The sequence below is a fragment of the Medicago sativa genome, chromosome 1, assembly GCF_051527215.1.
Source record: "Medicago sativa cultivar Bolivia chromosome 1, Bolivia_mono, whole genome shotgun sequence".
In the NCBI taxonomy this organism is placed as follows: domain Eukaryota; kingdom Viridiplantae; phylum Streptophyta; class Magnoliopsida; order Fabales; family Fabaceae; genus Medicago; species Medicago sativa.
In genome coordinates this window covers 4,907,242-4,929,580 of record NC_140749.1, presented here as the reverse complement: position 1 = coordinate 4,929,580, position 22,339 = coordinate 4,907,242, and the positions used below count along the sequence as shown (strand labels likewise).

The 22,339-nt window shown below is 31.9% G+C and overlaps 2 protein-coding genes and 2 long non-coding RNA genes across 4 annotated transcripts; 2 read left to right on the top strand and 2 right to left on the bottom strand.

The window, feature by feature from the left end:
• Nucleotides 1-689: 689 nt before the first annotated feature.
• LOC146951945 (uncharacterized) lies at nucleotides 690-4,095 on the top strand. Its single transcript, XR_015032854.1, has 2 exons — nucleotides 690-1,364; nucleotides 3,830-4,095. It is a non-coding gene; the product is annotated as an uncharacterized LOC146951945 (long non-coding RNA).
• Nucleotides 4,096-6,951: 2,856 nt separating this feature from the next.
• LOC146951944 (uncharacterized) lies at nucleotides 6,952-8,588 on the top strand. The gene is made up of 3 exons (XR_015032852.1): nucleotides 6,952-7,262; nucleotides 7,874-7,944; nucleotides 8,341-8,588. It is a non-coding gene; the product is annotated as an uncharacterized LOC146951944 (long non-coding RNA).
• A 749-nt stretch (nucleotides 8,589-9,337) lies between these two features.
• LOC146951943 (cysteine-rich receptor-like protein kinase 29) lies at nucleotides 9,338-14,411 on the bottom strand. Its single transcript, XM_085756786.1, has 7 exons — nucleotides 13,507-14,411; nucleotides 11,370-11,492; nucleotides 11,143-11,288; nucleotides 10,833-11,043; nucleotides 10,203-10,440; nucleotides 9,926-10,076; nucleotides 9,338-9,797 (listed from the first exon to the last, which is right to left on the bottom strand). The coding sequence occupies exons 1-7, from the start codon at nucleotides 14,345-14,347 to the stop codon at nucleotides 9,501-9,503; spliced, it is 2,007 nt and encodes a 668-aa protein (XP_085612912.1). The 5' UTR covers nucleotides 14,348-14,411; the 3' UTR covers nucleotides 9,338-9,500.
• A 2,888-nt stretch (nucleotides 14,412-17,299) lies between these two features.
• LOC146951942 (cysteine-rich receptor-like protein kinase 26) lies at nucleotides 17,300-21,022 on the bottom strand. Its single transcript, XM_085756798.1, has 7 exons — nucleotides 20,080-21,022; nucleotides 19,326-19,448; nucleotides 18,821-18,963; nucleotides 18,508-18,718; nucleotides 18,171-18,408; nucleotides 17,883-18,032; nucleotides 17,300-17,755 (listed from the first exon to the last, which is right to left on the bottom strand). Exons 1-7 carry the CDS (start codon nucleotides 20,960-20,962, stop codon nucleotides 17,446-17,448), a joined length of 2,058 nt encoding a protein of 685 aa, XP_085612924.1. The 5' UTR covers nucleotides 20,963-21,022; the 3' UTR covers nucleotides 17,300-17,445.
• Nucleotides 21,023-22,339: the final 1,317 nt, after the last annotated feature.

Below are 22,339 nucleotides of genomic sequence, written 5' to 3'. Positions count from 1 at the left end.
CCTCCCACCATACCATCCAGACGAAACTGTAACACACGGTTATTATTTATTTATTTTGCTTATAAAAAATATATATTCCACAAACACACTAAAAAAAAAAGTCACGTGACACCTTACCATATCACTCCGGTGAGGTTTAACCTGGGAAAGGAATTTTGTTTCCCACCATGGGAAAAAGCTGGTTTTAAAGGACAGGTGGCAGTTGCTACTTGTTGAGACCAAACAAAAAAAAAAGAAATTTTCATATTTTAATATTTTCCGTCCCTTTTACTAATTGACCTCCCCCCTTTATTATTACAACACAACTTATTTTATCTAACAAATTAATTGAAATACAACTCCACCACTGTACATCTTCTGAAAATATGAACTTCGTGTGAGAGAATCTAATCATCAATATTTCAATCTATTTTCCAATACACAGTGGAATGTTACTTCAAATGACAGATTTCTTAAAAATAAAAATTAAATTGATGATGGAAATTCTTGATCTGTGTTTATTCTTCAAATGCATGTCTAAATATATATATTATTTTTAACGTTGAAGCTCCCTTCCTTTTCCTTTCAGATCTGATGCACCATGAAAAAGTTTGTGAATGAAATATTTCATCTTTTATTCGGTGAGTGAAAGGCCATTAAAATCGTCATCTTGTTCGTTAATCTCAGCAGTTGAAGTTAACAGAATTCCAGTAACCGGAATCTCGCTAGAAAAGTGGTACTTGAAAAACTAAAATTGATGATGGTTTAAATAAATAAATGGAATTTATAAAGGATGACGAAAGGAGTTTACGTAGTGGCGTGTTCAAAGGAAAAAACGAGTTATGGTTATGGAGCATGGTTGAGACCTGAGAAGAAGAAAGACAAAAGTGAATTAAAAAAACAATTTAATAAATAATAATAAATGAATTAAACCTAAAAGGATAAAATGTTATTTAATGAATTGGTGGGGTCATATTTTTTTTAATGTTTTTTTCATCAAAAAGTCATTGCAATTATCAGGTAAACAATCTCAACCATTGAAATAAAATACTATTATATCTATGGTCATGTTTAGCCTTTCCCATCATGGGAAACAAGTTTCCTTTCCCATGCTAAACTCCACCTATCACTCCCCTCATTCTAGAAAATACCAAGACCCACCCAACATTCTTTCTCTGTCTCTCCCGTAAACTAACTACTACTCCATTTTCCCTCAAACCCACCTTTGCTCCATTCCTTATTTCTTCATCATATTATCACTCTCATCTTTCTTTTAGCCATTCCTCTAATTTTCTTCATCGATTGTGACTTCAAGTTTTAGAAAAATATTTGAGTGAGAAGTAAAAGTACCACTCATGGAAAGTGTTCTCTTTGGTGTTCTTGAGGTAACAAATTTATGATTCATGAAAAATTTAGAGTTGATATCTAGCTTAGATGAGTAGTGACACTAGTATAGAAAGTAAAAAAAAAATATTGATTTTCATGAATCCCTTTCAACCCTAAGTGTAGCAAATTGGGGGTTTTGCCAAATTCTTTTATATATGGGTAGTGTGATCGTAAATAGGTATTAATAAGAGTTGAATGCATTGTATGATGGTCAGATGTGGTGAAAATTGCTCCAGTGATCATTTCGGAAGGCATTGCTAAGCATAGTTTTCAGACTCGGCTCGGTCATCGACTCGGCGAGGGTACTGGGTCACTGGGTCAATGGTCGAACCACTGCGTCGTTGGTCGAACCGCATGACTGAATCGGAACCACTCGGATGACTCGGTTAGATAACTCGGTCCTTAGATTAAATTTATATAGTTATTTAACCGGATTAACTCGGATTGAATCGGTGACTCGGTCACTTTAAAAACTAAAATAATGACCCCTGTAAAATAAGATAAAAAATATCCAACAATAATAATTTCATAGGCTAATTGCTCAAATTCAAAACATAGTCATAACTCAAAATACATCTTGGTAGTAAAAATCCAAATAGATCCCAAAAAAGTATGATTCCAATTCCAACATAAATTCAAATAAGAGATTGCCCCAGTTGTAAAAATCCAAAAAGATCCAAAGAAAGTATAATTCCAACACAAGTATTATCATCAATAACATTTAATTCCAAGGAGTCAAGATTGATTGAGCAAAACGACGTCGTTTCAGACTTTCAGTTAAGCAAAAAAAAAAAGCAAAAAACCGGTCTGACCCATGACTCGGCCGAGTCACCGGTTTTTACCGGTTTTGACCGGTTTTGACCGGGTTTGACCGAGTTAACTGCATGGCCGATCCAAATGTTGGCTCGAACCGGCTTACCCACCGGTTCACGGTCCGACCGGTCCGACCGGCCGGTCCGAGCCGAGTCTGAAAACTATGTTGCTAAGAACGGAGTTGACTCGTCATAACTCTGAGTTGATAACGATCATTATCACTTATTTTAATTATTGTTATTATTGATATTTTGTTGATTTTATATGTTAAAGTATTTATCAAATTCGGGAACACACCCTTTGAACATTTTTCTCGTCATTGTTATATAATTTCAAAGTCATCAAATTTAACTATACTCTATTTGGATTTATCTATGATTTATTGAGCAAATGATTTGAAATTAAGGTTTGGTTGCATATACTATGACATGAGCTTTGAGATATGGGGAAATACGTTTTGAGATATGTGTTCTTGGGAATTTTCGGTATTGATATGCGCTCCATTTGGATTTTACTTGTGAATTATAAAGTAGAGAAATTGAAACGGAGAATTTGATTGTATGTATTTTCGTAGTTGTGTTGATATGTTGTGAAACGTGGTTTGAAATATGTGCTTTTGAAAGGTTTGATATTAATTTGTACGCGGTTTGGATTTTGAATTGGATTTGAATTTGGATTTACTTATGTTTATAAGTAGTAGATTTTCGATTGAGTTTTTATGATACATATTTTGAAATAAGTTTCGCTATGTTGTGAAATACGGTTTTAGCATTGTGTTTTAAGAATGGTGTTTTGAAAATTACGGTTATAATGACGACGACCTAGGTGCACCTAGTATGTGATTTCAATTAGGTAGGGTTACTCCGTTAGATGGAGCCGCCCCTATGGATAGGCCGCCATTAGGAGGAGAGGGCTATCAACGAGAGGTAAACTACCTAATTGAAAATGTTTTACATTTTTGTTTTGAGTCGAGAGAAAAGAGCTATCCGTTAGATGGAGCCGCCCCAATGGAAAGGCCACCATTAGGAGGAGAGGGCTATCAACGAGATGGAGCTAGTTCTTGATTCACCCATTTTGATTATTTTCACTAAATTGAGTTTACTATACTTTAAAAACATTTTTGTTTTGAGTCGAGAGAAAAGAGCTATCCGTTAGATGGAGCCGCCCCTATGGAAAGGCCACCATTAGGAGGAGAGGGCTATCAACGAGATGGAGCTAGTTCTCGATTCACCCATTTGATTATTTTCACGAAAGTTGGATTTTTATACTTTCTTTAAATTTTATTATTTTGGTATTATTAAATGGAATTTGATTTTATATTCTATTTGGAGTTGATTATTTCGATTCCTTTTTCATTATACGCGATTTATACATTTTCTTTAAAGTTGTGGATTTGGGTTCACTTCTCTACGACATTGGAATTTTGATATAGTCTTATTTGGTTTGATAAACTCACAAAGATTTTCAAATTTTCACGGTACACTTGATTAAAAGTTATTACATTTTTATACGGTTAGTAACTTTGTAAATTACAATTTGATATGAGAAAATAAAATAATCGTGCCCTTGTGTGTTTCCCTTCTAGTTGGTGGTGGTTGTTGTCTCTCACTAAGTCCTTGTGACTTACTCTTCTATTTTCTATTTTTTTCAGATTACCAAGCAGTTAAGTGGGAAGTTGCTAGTGGATTCGAAGTTCAGTGGTGTCACTCTTTTTGGTAGGCTTCCTTGATGAATGTCTCTATTGTTTATGTATATGTTGAGTCCAAGTATCTGCAGCTATTTGGAGTTTAGAAATGTCTCATTTTGAGTTGTACAAATATGTTGAAATGTCACTTTGAAATTCTGGTTGATGATGATAGTTTATGAACAAGATTTACATCTTGGTAATGTTGAAAATATAGGGGTTACTCTGTCGAATTTTTAGTGAACATGATTTTGAATCGAAAGTTAACTTGAAAATTGTTTATTAATTCTTTGGTCATTAGGCTTGCCGAACTATGAGGTATTAGTTCGTGCGCCAATCACGATTAATGTCCTTGGGTCGTGACAGAAACCGTGTCAATCCTCTACATGCCTACTATATATCAACATTTTATTAGAATTCTGGATATATATAGTGTAACAATCCTTTGTCTTCGTTTAATTACTTATAAATAACACTAAAAACTACTAAACTAAAACAATATAAATAGAAGAAGGAAAAAGACTTAATTAGTTACAATTACAATACATATAGAGTTTAACTTTAGCGGTCTGAATCATGTCGGGTTTGGTCGGATATGACGCAAACTATGAAAAGAAATAGGAGAGAATGCAATTATTGTGATTTTTTTTAAAACCAAAAGATTTATTAATTGAAAATTATTTCATCATACAAATTAATAAGAGGAATTCTTCGATCTAAACATTCTTTTGACTCTTGAAAGAGAGCCATAATATTTCTCTGCCTTTCAACAAAATGCAAGAGTAGAACCCCGAACCACCGCGCCTAGACCCAGGTGTTGGGTTGTTGACGGTTTTCATCACTATTCCCTTGTATCCAACAATTTTCTGGTTTTTTTCACCGCTAATCTAATTGTATGGATAATGCGCCAGAGCAAAACTTGGTACCTAGGAATAGTTTTAAGCTTCCAGATTTTGGAGTTATTGTGAAATTGAAACAAATTAGATTAATTTTTATTTTTTTTTACAAATAAAGTTCATTATTTGAAACGTCAACCCTTAAACTAAATTTATTTTTTTATGGTAAAACAGTCAGAACTCTAAATAAAAAATAGTTATTTAGTTACTATATAGATAGTTTCATGAGTTTTAAATCATAAATTTAATTATTATTGATCTACATCATTTGGGTTTGATCAGATTTGACGCAAACAATGAAAAAAAAAATCTGAATTGAACTCTTTGGATTTAGTTGAGTCATCGAATTGTTAGTCTCATACCCGTGAACTACTCTAATTGATGTTTGTGTAAAAAATGACACTTTTAATCCATAATTATTAATCTCTTTTAATATTATATTAGTCTTGATAAAAAAAAGCTTAATTTTAAATTTAACATACTTTTTATGAAATGCATAATCTCCTTCAATGACAAGATTACATCATTAGTTAATTAAAAAAATATTTATTTTTATTTTAAAATATAGTTTAAAAACAAATTTTTCATACATGTTGTTTTCATTTTCTCAATCCCAAAACAATATTTAAACATAGAATTATCAAACATAAACATGTTTTTAATTTACTATTTACATATTAAAAATAATTTCTTAAAATTGATTTTGAAAATACATTTCAAAAACTAAAAATTAAACTCAATCAAACAAGCCCTAGATGCTAAGTTTCGTTTCGAATTAACATGTGACATGAAGGTCGTCAAAAAATTTGTTAAGGGAGGAGTTAAGGATATGAATGGTTAAATGGAGCTATTGTGAAATTGAAACTAATTGATAAGTGACAAGATGACAATATATTTTTTAACAAGGGCCACATTGATGGTGAAGCAGAGGTGTTTGTATTTAAAATAAACGAAGAGCAAAGTTCATATTCAAATATGTGAAGACAGAAAAAGACGACAATGATGAAAAGAAGAAATCAAAGAGGAAGATAAATCAAATGTAATTTGGTGTATAAACAACAACCAATAATCAATGGTTAAATCTTCACATGTTATATGAAATATGCTCATGTGTTACATGAAGATGTAAATGAAAATAAATAAATAAATCAATAACTAATGACTACATCTTCATGTGTCACATGAAAATGCTCATGTATTACATGAATATGTAGATAACCAATACTTAGTTGATGACTACATCTTTATGTGTTACATAAAGATGAAGCATGCTCATGTATATTGCATGAATATGTAGAACAACAACCAACCTTCAATGACTTAGAACCAACATACTTAGGCATTACATGAAACATACTCATATTTTACATGAAGGAAATGGAGGAAGAAGAACATGAAATAAAAAGGCTGAGTTTTTAGAATATTTTCAATCAAATAAATAGCATCGAAGGGAAAGAAAAAAAAAAGCATTCATTTGAAAAATATTTTCAAAATATTTAATTTGTAATCACTAATAATTGAAAATGTTTTTGCATAGACGTTTCAATCAAATCTCACTATTTATACATATATTATTTCATAAGATACCTACAAAAATATATAAATAAAAAAATTATAGTTATTTTTAAAAAAAATTATAGTTAAGTGTATATCAAAAATGATTTTACACTATATTATTTCCTCAAAAATAATAAAGCATAGTTAAACGTATATTATTTCCTAAAAAAAGATTATATAAATAATAAGGTATATTTAAATGTATATCTAAAATTATTTTACATTTTATGTGCATATAAATTAAAATCTTACGGAATAATCTACAATTAACCATAATTTTTCTTGTCCATGCCAATTTCCTTGAAATGTTTTCCTTCATCAAAAATATAGCTCAGGGCAGCTCTAGACACATAACCTCCCAACCCAAAGTACAAAATGTTGTCTTTGGATCTATGTTGCAAGACAATACAACTCCTCTCAAATGATGCTTGTATCTCAGTTAACTGGATTACCAACATATCATGTATTTTCTTCCTACATGTACCCAAATCACTCACACTATTGCTTGTCGACATATCCAATTAAGCATGTCATCTCTATCTGTAACACCCCAATTTTATATTAATATATTTTGGTAATGATTGTATTTTTAAATACTAATATCTACATATTTTCCTTTGAGTTTGCCTGAGTGATATATTTAAATAATTAGATAAGCTTATAATGAAGAAAAATAATAATAAGAAAATAGAATGTAAATGTGGAGGTACGAAAAAGCTTTCAACCACTGTATAACCCATAACCTAATTAGCCCAACACCAAATATAAATAGTGTTTCGTCTTGTAACCTAATAGAAATTCATTCATATATGAGAACCATTAGAGTTAATGGCCGCCACACGCATATACAAAGAAAATAAATCCACATACCTAGTAGCCAAATGCATCTAAGGGCTCAAAGAAAACAACAAAGTAGCATTGTACTATTTGAGAGGATAACTGCCATCGTAAGTACTCTAATAATTCTCTATTGTTTCTTGTTTCATTATTTTTGTTATTCACAAATTAGCCTTGATAGTTATTATACATATACATCATAGAAGTTGTTATCTTGAGTTTCTGTGAACCCTCACCGCATCAATCGTAGTAGGTATCGGCCTGGTAATTTTAGTTTTTTTTAGGGTTAATAGTGTTTTATCATATACCAATTTTAAGGGAAACAAGTACTTTTACTATTGAGATTTCTAGTATCAAGATAGAGAAGTAATGATTGACTATATTTTAGTTTACACGGTTAATCTAGGTTCTACCTTTCAGGTTGTCATTATTATATAAAAAAAGATTTTATCATCTTGATGGCATGCATCCTATTTTGTAAATATAATTTATTTATATTCGATAGGTTTATAACAGGTATTAAACCGGAAAAGGTTTAGAAAACATATATGATTTTAAATCTGATTCCTTTAACCTAAAAATAAATCATAATCATTTTGTTTCCACTTACACAATAGAAATATATTTAGTATTTTAATTAGTTAAATTTTTGAACTAATGGTACATAGTTCACTTGTATTTGGCTGTTTGTATTTATAGTATTTCTTTTACGGATTGTTAGATACAACAGCTGATGAAGAAGAAACATGTCAAATAAGATGTTCGGGTTTGTTCGGAGAATCTTCAATCGAGGTATGGGGTGAGAGAGAAGAGTTCGAGATCATGAGTGTAAATTAATTGGGATGAACGGGAAAGCCGTATTTCCCAAAGTTCATTCGGGGCTCACCGAGACGGTTGTAGCCCTTTGAGAGAATAATTAATTAATGTGCAAATTTAGATGTGGGAGGTTAGAAGAAGAATTAGAAACATTATTAAGGTGTTGCTTGATTTAAACTATGTGAATATGTGGTATTTGAAGTCATGGATAAATTTGTGGGTGCTTATGCTTGATTTACTGCAACTATTTAGATTGATGACTTAATTGCTTACGTGTTCTTCTCATTTTTTTTTATACTATTACATGTTCTCGGAACTCACCCCTTCGTTGTTTGTGTTTGCTGGCTTGGCCCTGCGGTTGCGAAACCGTAGTTATATAGGTTATGAGTCTTGGAGTCAAGTGCATGCCTTTCGTGAGGACTTGTCTTGTGTCGTCGATTATTTTGGGGAAAAGCACCGCTCTGATAGTGACACGGGAAAAGGGTTACTTATTTAATTTTGTGCAAGAAAACCATTGTCTATGATGTAAAATGAAATATTTTCAAAAGAAAAAGATTCGATGTTATTATTACTATAATTTTTAATGAAGTGAAATATGAATTATGTTTGTTATGAGTCAATGTGGTATCCTAAATTTTGTGGAAGAATTCTTATATCATTAGAGAAGTTTTTATTTGACACTTTCCGCTGCGAATCAAACTTTATTTTTAATTAAATAATAGCAATAATTATTAATTGGGATTTAGGGTGTCACACTATCTTTCCATGTATTTTCAATTAAAAGAAATGAGCCGTGTCAACTTCATTGAACACAAACATAACAAGTATTTGTCACTAATAATTCTGAGACAACTATTAATCACTAACACATAAGAAAGCACGTGACAAATATTTGTCATTGATAAATATCAAGAAAACACTAGACAAATATTTGTTAATGATAATTATTAGAAAACACGAGCAAAATATTTGTAACTGATACATAATAAAGTACGTGACAAGTATTTATCACATGTTTTTTCTGATGTTTTTATCACTGATAAATATATAGAAAATGAGACATATATTTGTCAATAATGAACACATAACATATATTTGTCGTAAGAGATTGGATAACTCAACTAGTTCAAGCTAAACTATTTTATCAATATTTGATAAACAAAGTATAAATAAGATTGAATGATAAGCCAGTTTAGACAACGTGCTAAACAAAGGTTTAACCAAAGTATAATTATTAGTTTAGACAAATATTGTAGCATGAGATTTTCAATTAATACAAACCGAAGATGGTTTCTCTATCGCATTTAAAAAATTAAAAAAAAATTCAGTTTACTTATACAAAAAGAAGAAAAAAGTATAATTATTAGCATTTTCCTTATATTATTGTTATACTCTTCTAGTTTTAAATATAAGAAGAAAAAAAAAGTACATGCTTGGTATATACATTGGAGGAAAGAATTAAGTTTGTTTATTAATGGACTATGTATGTATTATGGTTGTGATAGACATTCCCATGACTGAAATTAATCCAACTACCGAGGATATAGCTCTGTATTTGAAGCCCCATTGACTGATTCTTGAGCTGAACTATGACCCCATGATTTCATACTGCCATCCATATGAAATGCAGGTTCCAAAGGCATTGGGAGAGTAACAGAATCACTATTAAGCATCACTACAACAGAAGCCATGGTTGGTCTGCTAGCTACATTCTCTTGAACACAAAGTAATCCAATATGGATACATCTCAACATTTCATTTCGTGAGTCATTGTTTAATGTGGGATCTATGATACTTGTTGCAGTTCCCTCCTTCCAATTTCTCCATGCCTTTACAAATTTGTCCAAATGCAAATAAAATACTAGGTTAGATATATATAATACACTTCTAAACAAAGTTAAATTAAAACAAAGTAATATAACATGAAAGATATGATGACATGAAAAATATGACTTACAAAGCTCGAGAGATACTCCATATTCTCCTCAGCACGAATGCCGCTATTTTTTGAACCACTTGCAATTTCAAGAACCAATATACCGAAACTGAATACATCTGACTTCACTGAAAATTGTCCGTGCATAGCATATTCAGGTGCCATATATCCACTACAAAAACAATATGGACAAGTAACCTCGATAAATCAAATTTTGTTCACAATCATGTTTACTTTGCATTTGCTAAGCTTGTTGATATAATATCAATAATATCATATACTTCTTTTGAGTACTTACTAGGTTCCCACGATTCTTTTTGTGTTTTCCTGTGTTTGATCCACACCAAATAGTCTTGCCATGCCAAAATCAGATATCTTAGGATTCATTTCTTCATCTAAGAGAATGTTACTTGCTTTGAGATCACGATGAATAATGCGCAATCGAGAATCCTCGTGAAGATAAAGAATACCTCGAGCAATACCTAAAATGATTCTGTAGCGCATTTCCCAATTTAACTGTGCTCTCTTAACTTGATCTGCATATAACATACCCAACCAATTTGAATTTTGTAGCAATGCAATTAATGAGCTTCGTATTCATCCAGAACTAAAGTACTCCCTCTGTTTCAAAATGAGTGTCGCTTTAGCCAAAAAAAATTGTTTCAAAATGAGTGTCGCTTTCAGTTTCCAATGCAATAATAACTTTTTTTTTCAATTGTACCCTCTAATTAATACTCTGTGCACTACTTTCAAAGTACTACTTTTAAAACTAACCAATAGTTAATAAGGATAATTTGGTAAAATAACCACTCTCTTTCTCTTAATCATTGCATTTCTTAATATGTGTGTAAACACCTAAAACGACACTCATTTTGAAACGGAGGGAGTAGTATAGATATTATACATTTCAAAAGATATTAAAACTTACCAAAAATGAAATAATCAAGACTTTTATTAGGAACAAATTCATATACAAGTACTCTTTCTCTTCCTTCCAGAGAGAAACCGAGTAGTCTAACTAAATTTCGGTGTTGAAGCTTAGCCACCAAAAGCACCTCATTCTTAAACTCCGAATCTCCTTGTCCCGAGCTCATTGACAACCTTTTGACCGCAATCTCTTGTCCATTGGATAACCTACCCTGAAAATATATATTATTTAGGAGTGATAAGTTTTCAAAACAAGTATTAGAAATTTCATATTTTAATTAATGAAGTGATGTTTAATAGTGGTATTTTACTTTGTAAACAACCCCGAATCCGCCTTCTCCAAGTTCATTAGAATGCGAGAAGTCATTTGTAGCATTACGTATGGTGTTGAAGTTGAGTTGTAGTGGTACAGGACTTTCAATTTTATCTTCTTCATCATATTCTTCTTCTTGAATTTCTACAATGAATAGGTAAACAAAATGTTAAATGTGATATAAAATACTTAAGTTACGGTATATCAATGTTTCAATTTAATTACCTTCAAACGGTTTCTTTGGCTTCCTTACTCTCAAATAGATGCAGATAAAAATGAAGACCATAGCAACAAGAGCAATTGGTACTCCTACAGCGATGCCAATGGTAGAACCATTGTTGCTTTTTCCTGCACAAACCAAATCTCTCCTTACCAAGATAATAAAAGACCATTAACAATTTCAAATAAGTTGTTTAATTAAGGAGTAATGATAAGTTTTTTTTTGAAGGAAAGGAGTAATGATAAGTTGACAACCAAAATGTTGTTTAACATTTATATGGATTAGGTGTCATTTGGATTTTTATTGCTTTTATTTCTCTCTCTCTCTCTCTTTTTTTTTTTTTTTGTCAAGTAGCCTAGTGGCTAGAGCCCACACATTTTAAATATGAAGAAGTGGGGTATCCGGGGTTCGAACTCCGACCCCTGCATATAATATGCAATATCTTTACCAACTGAGTTAAGCTTACAGGATATTTTCTCTCTTTTCTAGTCATGTCATTAATGATAAATGATATATTTTTATACTATTATCAAATGCGTTGTTCATTTTTAGATGTTAGAAGAACATTGTTTTATTTAAGAATAGTGATGCGATTAGGGATGGGAATAGGCCAGACCAGCCTACAGGGGCCTACGACCTAGCCTACGACAGGTCAGGCCAGGCCAGACTTTTTTCTTAAATAGAGAAGGCTTATGCTTTTTTTTTAAGCCTATTTAGCTTAAAAGGCCATGTCACAGGCCTCTCAAAAAGCCTCTTAAGCCTATTAGACCGGCCTATTTAAGTAATATGAATAATATTATTTATTATTATATTATATTTTGTACTTTGAATTAAAATATAAATTTGTAAACTTTTTCAATAATTTATGCTTTATTAGTATACATTAATTTTTTGCATATATAAATGTATTATTATAAAGTAGAACAGAAATATGATACAATATATAGTCGAATTCTCTAAAACCTTGTGTTGATTATCAAAATAGAGTTTAATTTAATTGAACTATTAGTTCGCTATCACATTGCGTATTTAAAGATGTTAATAAGATATAAGCTTTTAAACAGGCTAGCAGGTCGTATCAGGCTTTCAGAATGCCAGGCTCAGGCCTAAAAAGTAGGCCTATGACAGGCCGCAGGCCAGACTTAGGCTTTAAGAAAATATGGCATGCCAGACTTAGGCCTTGCAAAGCCTAGCTCGGCCTACCCTATTCCCATCCCTAGATGCAATGATGTTCTTTGAATATAAAAAAGTTGATATTATGCAAATATACATCATTTATAATTATAGATGTGACTTTTTTTTTAAGAAGCAAAAATGGTATATATTAACATAATCACATGTGTCTTCTCAGCGCAAGGTGTACTAAGAAGAACCGTCAAAAGTTACAATCTGTCAGACAAAATAATACAAGAACATAGGTCAGCCGATACCCAAGCAAAACAACGGGTCCGACCACCATCTCTGACAACTAAACACAAATGTGACATTATTAACCTTCAACCACCAATAGGAGTGGAACTTAACTTTTTCCATCATCTCATGAATAGAGGAATGAGAATTATTAAAAAACCTGTTATTTCTTAAATAAAACAGCTAATAAAAAACAACTAATAAAAACTAAATTTAGACACTGTAAACAAATTTGGTGTAATTATTGTCAAATTAACATTTCTCATAGTGATTTTTATTTTTGTACAACATTTCTCACAGTGATTTTGTTTGGTACAACATTTCTCATAGTGATAAAATAACTAAATGAGTTAAGGATTCAAATTCTTCCACTTTGATAAAGTAACATTTACTGCTTGTTTAAATTTTTTTAGTTATGAATCTATCACTCAAGAAGTTGAGCAAAAATTTTAAAAACATCCCCTAAAACAGTTAACGTATTTGGACCACAAGAATCATTATATTCTTCCTAAACATAAATTGTAGACAACCTATACCACATAATTTGCACGTTATTTTGCTTTTGAAAAGGCTTTTCATTGAAAACCTTGGAAGCATTTGCATAACCAATATAGAAAATATCATCCCCTCATCATTTATCCATAAATAAATATTTCAATAAAAGATATATTTTTCAAAAACATAACAAATTAGATATTTAGAAATCTATAAACTCCTTAATGTAACAAGTACCTTGTGAGGAAGTATTACCACCGGTGGTGCTCGGCGGAGGAGGTGATGGTGGTGGCGGCGGCGGTGATGCTCTAGGCTCATAAAAAAGGTAAGAAGTTTCAAATCTCATATTACAACTAGGCCTAACAACTCTTCCACCAATCTTATTTTTACAACAACTAGGAATTTGTTGAAGATTCTCAACCAAACATGAATTACAATCCGTTTCAGACAAATCAGGTGTACATTGAACCAAACCATATATAACTTCATACTGAGGACCAGGTTGACTGCCTACAGCATATTTAATCCTAGAATCACCTTTCACAGCTCTACTTGTTAAATTATTCAACAAAGTAGTAACAACTTCATTAGACAAATCAACATCACTTGAATTATTTTCATTATTTGAAGCAAACATAGGAACATCTTCCATTACACCTAATATTAATCGGTCCGAATAACGCAACATGCATTTTTCATCTTCGGACCAAAAAATAGCCTCTTTTCGATTTGGACATATACGTGTGAGATTTGTTCTGGCGCTGCCGAGGCAACTGCGACAATTATTCGGCATAATATCCCCTCGGCATAGTCCTATTGCGTAGACTTTGTCGCTGTTTTCACCGTGTGAAAAATTGTAGAAACCGTAGTTGATTTCTATGTTGGAAGTGAGAGTGGATAAAAGTGTGTTGAGGTTTTTGTCATAGGTGCTATTTGTTGTGTAGTTACCTCTATTATTGTCTTGATCACAAACGTAATGGTATAAATTTGTTTCATCGTATACAACAGCTTTGGTTTGAGATGTGAAAATTATGATTATGAGAATTTGGAGAGAGCAAAGTAAGGAAGGAATAGCCATATTGATTGTCCTATTGATACAAAGAATTGAAGTTTTTTGTTGTTGAAGATTGAAAGATTTGGATAGGTTCTATGTGGCGTTAGGTGTGTATAAGTGAAGGATTGACTATTGCAGGCAAATAACTAAAGTCACCTATCTTGAATTGAAAATTATTTCATTTCATAAAAAGTAATTTTTTGTTTTTGGCATTCGTCAAATTTTGGTAGGTATGAGCATTTAAATTCCCTCATAGTTGAGTAATAATTCCTACAATTCTTTTTCGTATTCTTTTAACTAGGTGTGAAAAAATCATGTGATCGTTATATATGCAGAAAACAAATTATAATTCTTTTTCTTATTATTTCCTTTTGGACTATAGTTACCTTTCAATGTGATTAATAATTTTTTAGGGGATCAATAACTTTTGTTGTTTTTTTTACCAAACTTTTTGCTGTTGTTGTTATTGTGATGTGATAGGGAGAGTCTTTATACTTCTACTATTATCAAATATCAATTATCATGCATTAAAAAGAATATGAAACGGAGACACGGTGATATTTATAGTTCTGCTAGCGACCCACCCAATTCCCATTCAATGCAAGAAGTTTCTTTGGTTGAATAACTATATTTTCTTGACTTTTCTGCATTAGATTATTTGTTAGAAAGATACAAGAAACCTGAGACAAAAATTGGTCCACAATACACACACCGTACCTGAAAGTTCCACGGCACTTTCGAACCGACGATAATTATTAATTACATGATCTATAAAATCCTTAGTTAAGTATAGGATTACCAATCAAAACATACACGATTCAATTATAAAATTCTTAGTTATTACAAGTCAAAACATAGACTATTTAATTATAAAACCCTTAGTTAATACCAGTCAATAGTTTAAATTATTTTGTTTGACCAAGCACTCTCTCCTCATACACTAATGGATCACACAACAAGATCATTTTGACCTCCATCTCTACTGTTACTTTGTTGAAATGAGAAATTTGGATTTAGGCCAATTTGGGCGATTTGTGCCAATTTTCATGGCACAACCTCAAATCAATATTATTTGGACACATACACATGAAAGCAATAATTTTTAAGAAAAATAATTTAGTCAGATCAACTGATATTATTTAATTTCATTCTCTTTTAAATTTGTTTAGTATTGTGTGTGTACCTGAATATTGGCTTGTGTCCAAACAAATACTATATCTCTGCAGTTAGAATCAAGGAGATCTTGTTTTTTCCAATCCACGTGTATTTCGGAAATATATTTATCTTCTCAAAGATTTGGCTACTAGCTTCCAATAATGATTCTATTTTTCTTGAAAACATAATTTTTTTTGAGGCCATTGAATCGTACCTTGGAGGAGGAGGATGTGTACATGGAGATTTCACATGCCTTTGGTCTCATAAATGGAGCCAACAACGTGTGTCAATTGAATAGTGTCTTATGTGGACTAAAGCAATCCCTCAAGCATTATTATTAAGATTCACACAGACAATGATGTGCTTGGGTTATAAGCAAATTCAAGGAGATCATACTATTTTACTGGAACATTCACAAGGAGGAAAAATGATAGTACTTCTTGCTTATTTTGATGATATTATTGTTACAAGAGATGATTATCTGAGAGAAATCAACTCAAATATAAGTTATCAGCCGAATTTAAAATGAAGCATCATGGGCAACTCATTTTTAGTAGAATTTAAAATAAACAAATCATTTTCAATAGAAAGTAAGAACCTACACGTAAACTTTTGTGCGTAAGTGTATCTCTTTATAGGACTGACAACCCTAAACACTTAAACACGTAGAAGCTCCGGTGTAATGGTTGCAACTGACAGCTGGAGGGAAATGATCGCATATCTATGAGAGAGGAAGACCCCACGCGTACCTTTTCGTGTGATCAGCAGGTGCAACTCGACAGCTGATACGTAGTAAAACCCCATGAATTCATCACTTAGATAGATAACGATAAATAACATGAATAAGACTTGACTGTTAAGTAAACCCAACAACTAAATAGAGGGGATTCGAAGAATCCTAACCGCCGCTAACATTCTGCAATCAAAACATGTAAACTTTGTTCTGTTGCATACATATTAAATTGTAAAACTCTAAACCCTTTATCTTTATTTATTTTATTGTTCCTAAATAAGTAACGTGAATTGTTTGGTTGACACTTAAGAAACCCCCCCCCCCCCCCCCCAAGCCAAGGAGTGGACATCTGGACATGATATGAGTGTGTCAACAAATCTTGAATAGATTTTGATACCATGTAGTAAAGAAGACCGGTATACTTCAATAATGTGATACCAATATAAGAGCTACTAAATTTAAATAGATAATATTCTTAAGCTAATGACATTATATAACCAGCCTTATGAAGGAAAAAAAACTACTATTTACAATAGTCTAGTATTTACAACACTAATGATCTGTGTTGCACGGGTGCGGGTACGGTACCCGGTACGGGTGCGGGTGCGGGTACGGGATACGGCATTTCTCAAAAAACAAAGGTACGGGTACGTTACGATAATTTTTTTTAATTTAAAATAAATAACATTGCATGAGAAAATTATATTGCTCAAATGACGACAAAAATTCAACCAAAAAAAAATTACAACGCTAAAACATCCAAATTGAAAAACTAAAGTACGTGATAAAACTTAATAACTATGCATGAATAGGAAAAATCACACTCCAACTGTGTCGATATCACTATTTCCTTCCTCATCTTCAGTAAAATGACTAGCTTCAATGCTATTAATTCTCATAAAAGGGTTTGTTTTTCTCAAAAAAAAAAGAGGATGTGCGTGGAGTTAAGTTTGACTTTTATAAAAAAACAAAAAAAAAAACTATAATTGCTCCATTTTCTCCAAAAAAAGAGGATAAACGTACCCAATCAGTACCACTGCAGTACCCCGTCCGTACCCAACCATTAAAAAAAAAAAAAAACCTGGTGCTTCATGGTTGCGTACAGTACGCGTACCGTACGTGTACCAGTACCCGCGCAGTACCCGGTACGGGTACGTTTAGCAAAACGGAGTACCCGTGCTTCAGAGCTAATGATCTATGACTATCATCGACATTCTCATGATTAAAATTATAACTAGCGAGGAAAAGGCTCTGTATTTGAAGCCCCGTTGACCGACTCCTTAGCTGAACTATCACTCAATGATTTCATATCTTCAAAGTTTCTGGAATCCATATGAAATGCAGGTTCCAAAGGCATTGGAAGAGTAACAGAGTCACTATTAAGCATCACTACAACAGAAGCCATGGTTGGTCTGCTCACTATATTCTCTTGAACACAAAGTAATCCAATATGGATACATCGCAACATTTCATTTCGTGAATCATTGTTTAATGTCGGATCTATGATACTTGTAGCAGTTCCCTCCTTCCAATTCCTCCATGCCTGTACAATTTTACCCAAATGCAGATACTATTCTAAGTTAGATATAATTTCACTTCTAAGCTAGTTTAAATTAAAACAAAAATATTATAACTTGGAAGATACGATGGCAAAAAAAATTTGACTTACAAAGCTTTGAGAGATATTCTATATTCTCCCCATCACGAATGCCGCTGTTTTTTGCACCACTTACAATTTCAAGAATCAATATGCCAAAACTGAAAACGTCCGATTTTACTGAAATGTGTCCATGCATTACATACTCAGGGGCCATATATCCGCTACAAAACAATACGGATGGTTAAGCTAAATTAAGAAAAATATTTTCACTTATCTTCAACTTTCTACTAATTTGCATAAACTAAGCATAGTGATCGAAAATGAAAATCAACCAATATTTTTTTTTCTTTCATACTTACTAGGTTCCCACAATTCTATTTGTGTTTTCCTGGGTTTGGTCAACACCAAAAAGTCTTGCCATGCCAAAATCAGCTATCTTAGGATTCATATGTTCATCCAAGAGAATATTGCTTGCTTTAAGATCACGGTGAATAACACGAAATCGAGAATCCTCATGAAGGTAAAGAATGCCTCGAGCAATACCTAAAATTATTTTATAGCGCTTTCCCCAATTTAATTGCGCTCTCTTTGCTTGATCTGCATTTGACATACCCAACCACTTTCAATCTTATAACAATGTAATTAATAAGCTTAGTGATCAACCATAACTATAGTTATAAATATAATAAAACCTACCAAAAAGAAAGTAATCAAGACTTTTATTACGAACAAACTCATATACAAGTAGTCTTTCTCTTCCTTCTAGGCAAAAACCGAGTAATCTAACTAAATTTCGGTGTTGAAATTTAGCCACTAAAATCACTTCATTCTTAAACTCTAAATCTCCTTGTCCAGAATTTATTGATAACCTTTTGACAGCAACCTCTTGTCCATTGGAGAGCCTACCCTGAAAATAAAAAATATTTAATAATGATAAGTTTTTATAACAAGTATAAGAGTATATAGAATATTTTGATTGATAAAGGAATGTTTAGTAGTGTTATTTTACTTTGTAAACAACCCCAAATCCGCCTTTTCCAAGTTTACCAGAATCTGAGAAATCATTCGTAGCAATACGTATTGTGTTGAAGTTGAATTGCAGTTGCTCAGATGTAATATCAATTTTGTCGTCTTCCTCTTCTTCTTGAACATCTGCAACAAATGGGTAGAAGATTTTTGTCATACGTGATATGAAACTATATATTACCATTTTATTCAGCAAAATTTTGTTACAGGGAGTATAAGTATTCCAATCCTTTCAAAAAAAAAAAAAAAACAGCTTTATTCCTCAACTGTACTTTTTTATTTCCCCTCTACTTTTTTCTCATTTTATGATTACTACGAATGAGTAAAGTATGCTTTGAATTACTGAAAGAGGATTTACTAACATTATCTATGTGCAATTGTAAAAGTTCCAAGTCTCATAAAATTGTATTGCAATAGTGAAGGTATATCAATGTTTCAAACATCATCAAAAAAAAAAAAAAAATCAATGTTTGAAACGAATTAATTACCTTCACACCTTTTCTTTGGCTTCCTTACTCTCAAATAGATACAGATAAAAATGAAGACCATAACAAGAAGGGCAATTGGTACTCCTACAGCGATGCCTATGGTAGTACTGTTGTTGCTTTTTCCTGCACAAACAAAAAATATTTCCTTTAACAAAAATAATTAACAACTAACAAAATTAATAATTAATAACTATACTCATTAAGAGAAAATTTTATGTATCAATGTGACATGAGGAAACATTGAAATATCATCCATTGAAAAATAGATAGAAAGATAATTTATGCAGAGAAGAGTTTTAAAGTGGTGATTACATAACATGAAGATTTTTTGTTGACAAGATTCATTCCTTAAAACACGGAGAAAGACCACCATAAACTTGATTTTGAAATCTTTTTAACATATATAATGTTTGTTTATTTAAGATCATTAGGAAATTATTTTTTATGTTATAGTTATGTTTGTGTGTACCTGTTTCAAAAAAAAATATTGTTTAAAAAAAAAAAAAGGAAAAACATTACAAAGAGTGATTTTTTTTTTTTTTTTTTGTAATTTTAATCAAACACAAAATAACATTGTTTTCATAAAAATCTCTAAAACTATAACTAATTTATATCAAAACTATTTTCAAAAATAGCTAACACAAAAACCCAACTATAAAACATCAAAAATGAGTTTTTAATAATCTTAAAGAAACTATCCATGCGACATGTAAAACTTTATATGATCTATTGACAAGTTTAATATAATATATACCTGGAGAGGAAATAGTGTTTTGTGCAAACGGAGGAGGAGCTGAGAATGATGGCACTGATGTTGGTGATGGTGGATCTGATGTTGGTGATGACGATGATGACGGTGAATCTTGTGTTGGTTGATAGAAAAGTGAATTGGTTTCATATCGCAAATTACAACTGGGTCTAACAATTCTAGTACCTAACCTATTGTTACAACAATTTGGAATTTCTTTGATAGAATGAACCAAACAATCATCACACAATGTTTTAGACAAATCAGGTGTGCATTGAACAAGACCATATATAGTTTGACTATTATTTGGACCAACCTGGTCACTTCCTACAGCATATTTAAGGTCACTGTCCCCTGAAGAAGCTCCATTTCTTAAATTATACAACAAATTTTTCAGTGCTTTATCAAATTCATCTCCGAATTCATTTGTTACGTTGTGCACATTCCATGCTAAATAACGAGGTCCAATTTCATTGAGACCAAATATTGAACGGTTTGAGTAACGCAACATGCATTTTTCATCATCGTACCATCCAATTGCTTCTTTTCGATTTTGACAAAGTTGTGTTAGAAAGACGGTTGAATTTTGAAGGCAATTTTTACAATCATTGGGTTTGACATCTCCTCTACATAGTCCAATAGCGTTTACTTTGTCAGTATTTATGCCATAAGAGGAATTATAGAAACCGTAGTTGATTTCTTTGTTGGAAGTGAGAGTTGATAAAAGGGTTTTGAGGTTTGTGTGGTAGGTGCTGTTGGTTGTGTAATTGCCTCTATCGTTATTTTGATCACATAAGTATTGGAATTTGTTTGCACCGTCAATGTTAGCTGTGGTAAGTTGAGATGTGAAAATGAATATGAGAAGGAGAGAACAAAGAAATGAAGACATTGTAAGGAAATAACAGACAATAATTATGGATCTTTGAAGCTTTAAAAAGTGGAATGAGCATTTACTGAAAAAGAATTTGGCCGGCCATAGATTTGGCTGTTCCTAGCTTTTAAAACTATATTTTTTGTTTGGTGCAAAGCTTTTAATATTAAAACTATTTGAAACAAAACTTTCTTAAATGAAGATGTCAATTCATATTTGAATATGCAAATTCCTATTTCTCTCTCTCTCTTGATATCTGTTGTGAATTCGGTCTCAAATCTCACACCAATAAATTTAAATGTATGGAGCAAAGGGGAAGTAGTAACTAATATCAAAATAACTTGATCAAACAACAACAACAATATCAGTCCTAAAGAATGTTTCTGTCGAAGAATGCTTTCCTTCCCATTAGAAAGAAGAAAGAAAGCATTGTTATTACTTCTTGTGGATCTGTTGTGTAACACTTCAATTTTGCAAATTGACTCCCACAGTATCCCCACGGCTTAGGCTCTTTGGGCCCGCTATGAGACTAAACCTCGAGAGTATCCTTGAGCCAGCAGCGGAACATATGGTTTTTTACCAAGGCTGAGCTACCTCCCAAATGGGCGATTCTAGAAATCTTAGTAGAGAATCATGTTGCCAACTGTGTGTCAATTTTATCCTTAAATTATCACTCTTTCTTTTATTTGGTCTCTAAATGATAAAAATACAATAAATAGTGTCTAAAATTTCTCAACTTGAAGACAGGAAATAGACTCCCTTATGGCTGTAATAAACAGTCTAAAAAATATACTCTATTTTATAGGTGTAAATTTTATGGAACACACGTGTATAGAGCACCTAGGATCAAAGTTAGTACATGTGGTTTATTTAAACAAGACTACAAACAGACAATTTAGGGATTACAAACATGAGTCATTATTATAGAACCAGTACATTAAACCAAAGGCCAACAAAAAAAAAAACAGATCAATTATAAACCAGAAAGCATTCCCAAATTGCAAACTTTTGTAAGAGAAATGAAAAGGATAGCATTTCTTATATTTGGCAATATAGCACTATGTTACTTCTTCAATATTCTAACCAGTACAACCAATAAAAATATACTTAATAAAATACCTCATGAAGTATCAATCTTCCCAAGATTACTTAGGCATATGACAGCATGTAATGCTTTCATACTTTTAGAACCTTCATAACACAAGTTACATATCAAAGTTTTCACCTTAGGATATATAAACTACAAGTTTGGCAAGATTACTTTGACCTGTATTTGAACATGATTTGAGTAAAAAGTTACTATCCCATTGGATCAAACACTAATTTCAAAACCTATCATCCAAACATTCACTTAGCTGAGGAATTCAATTTCTTATTTCGAAATTGAATCGACTA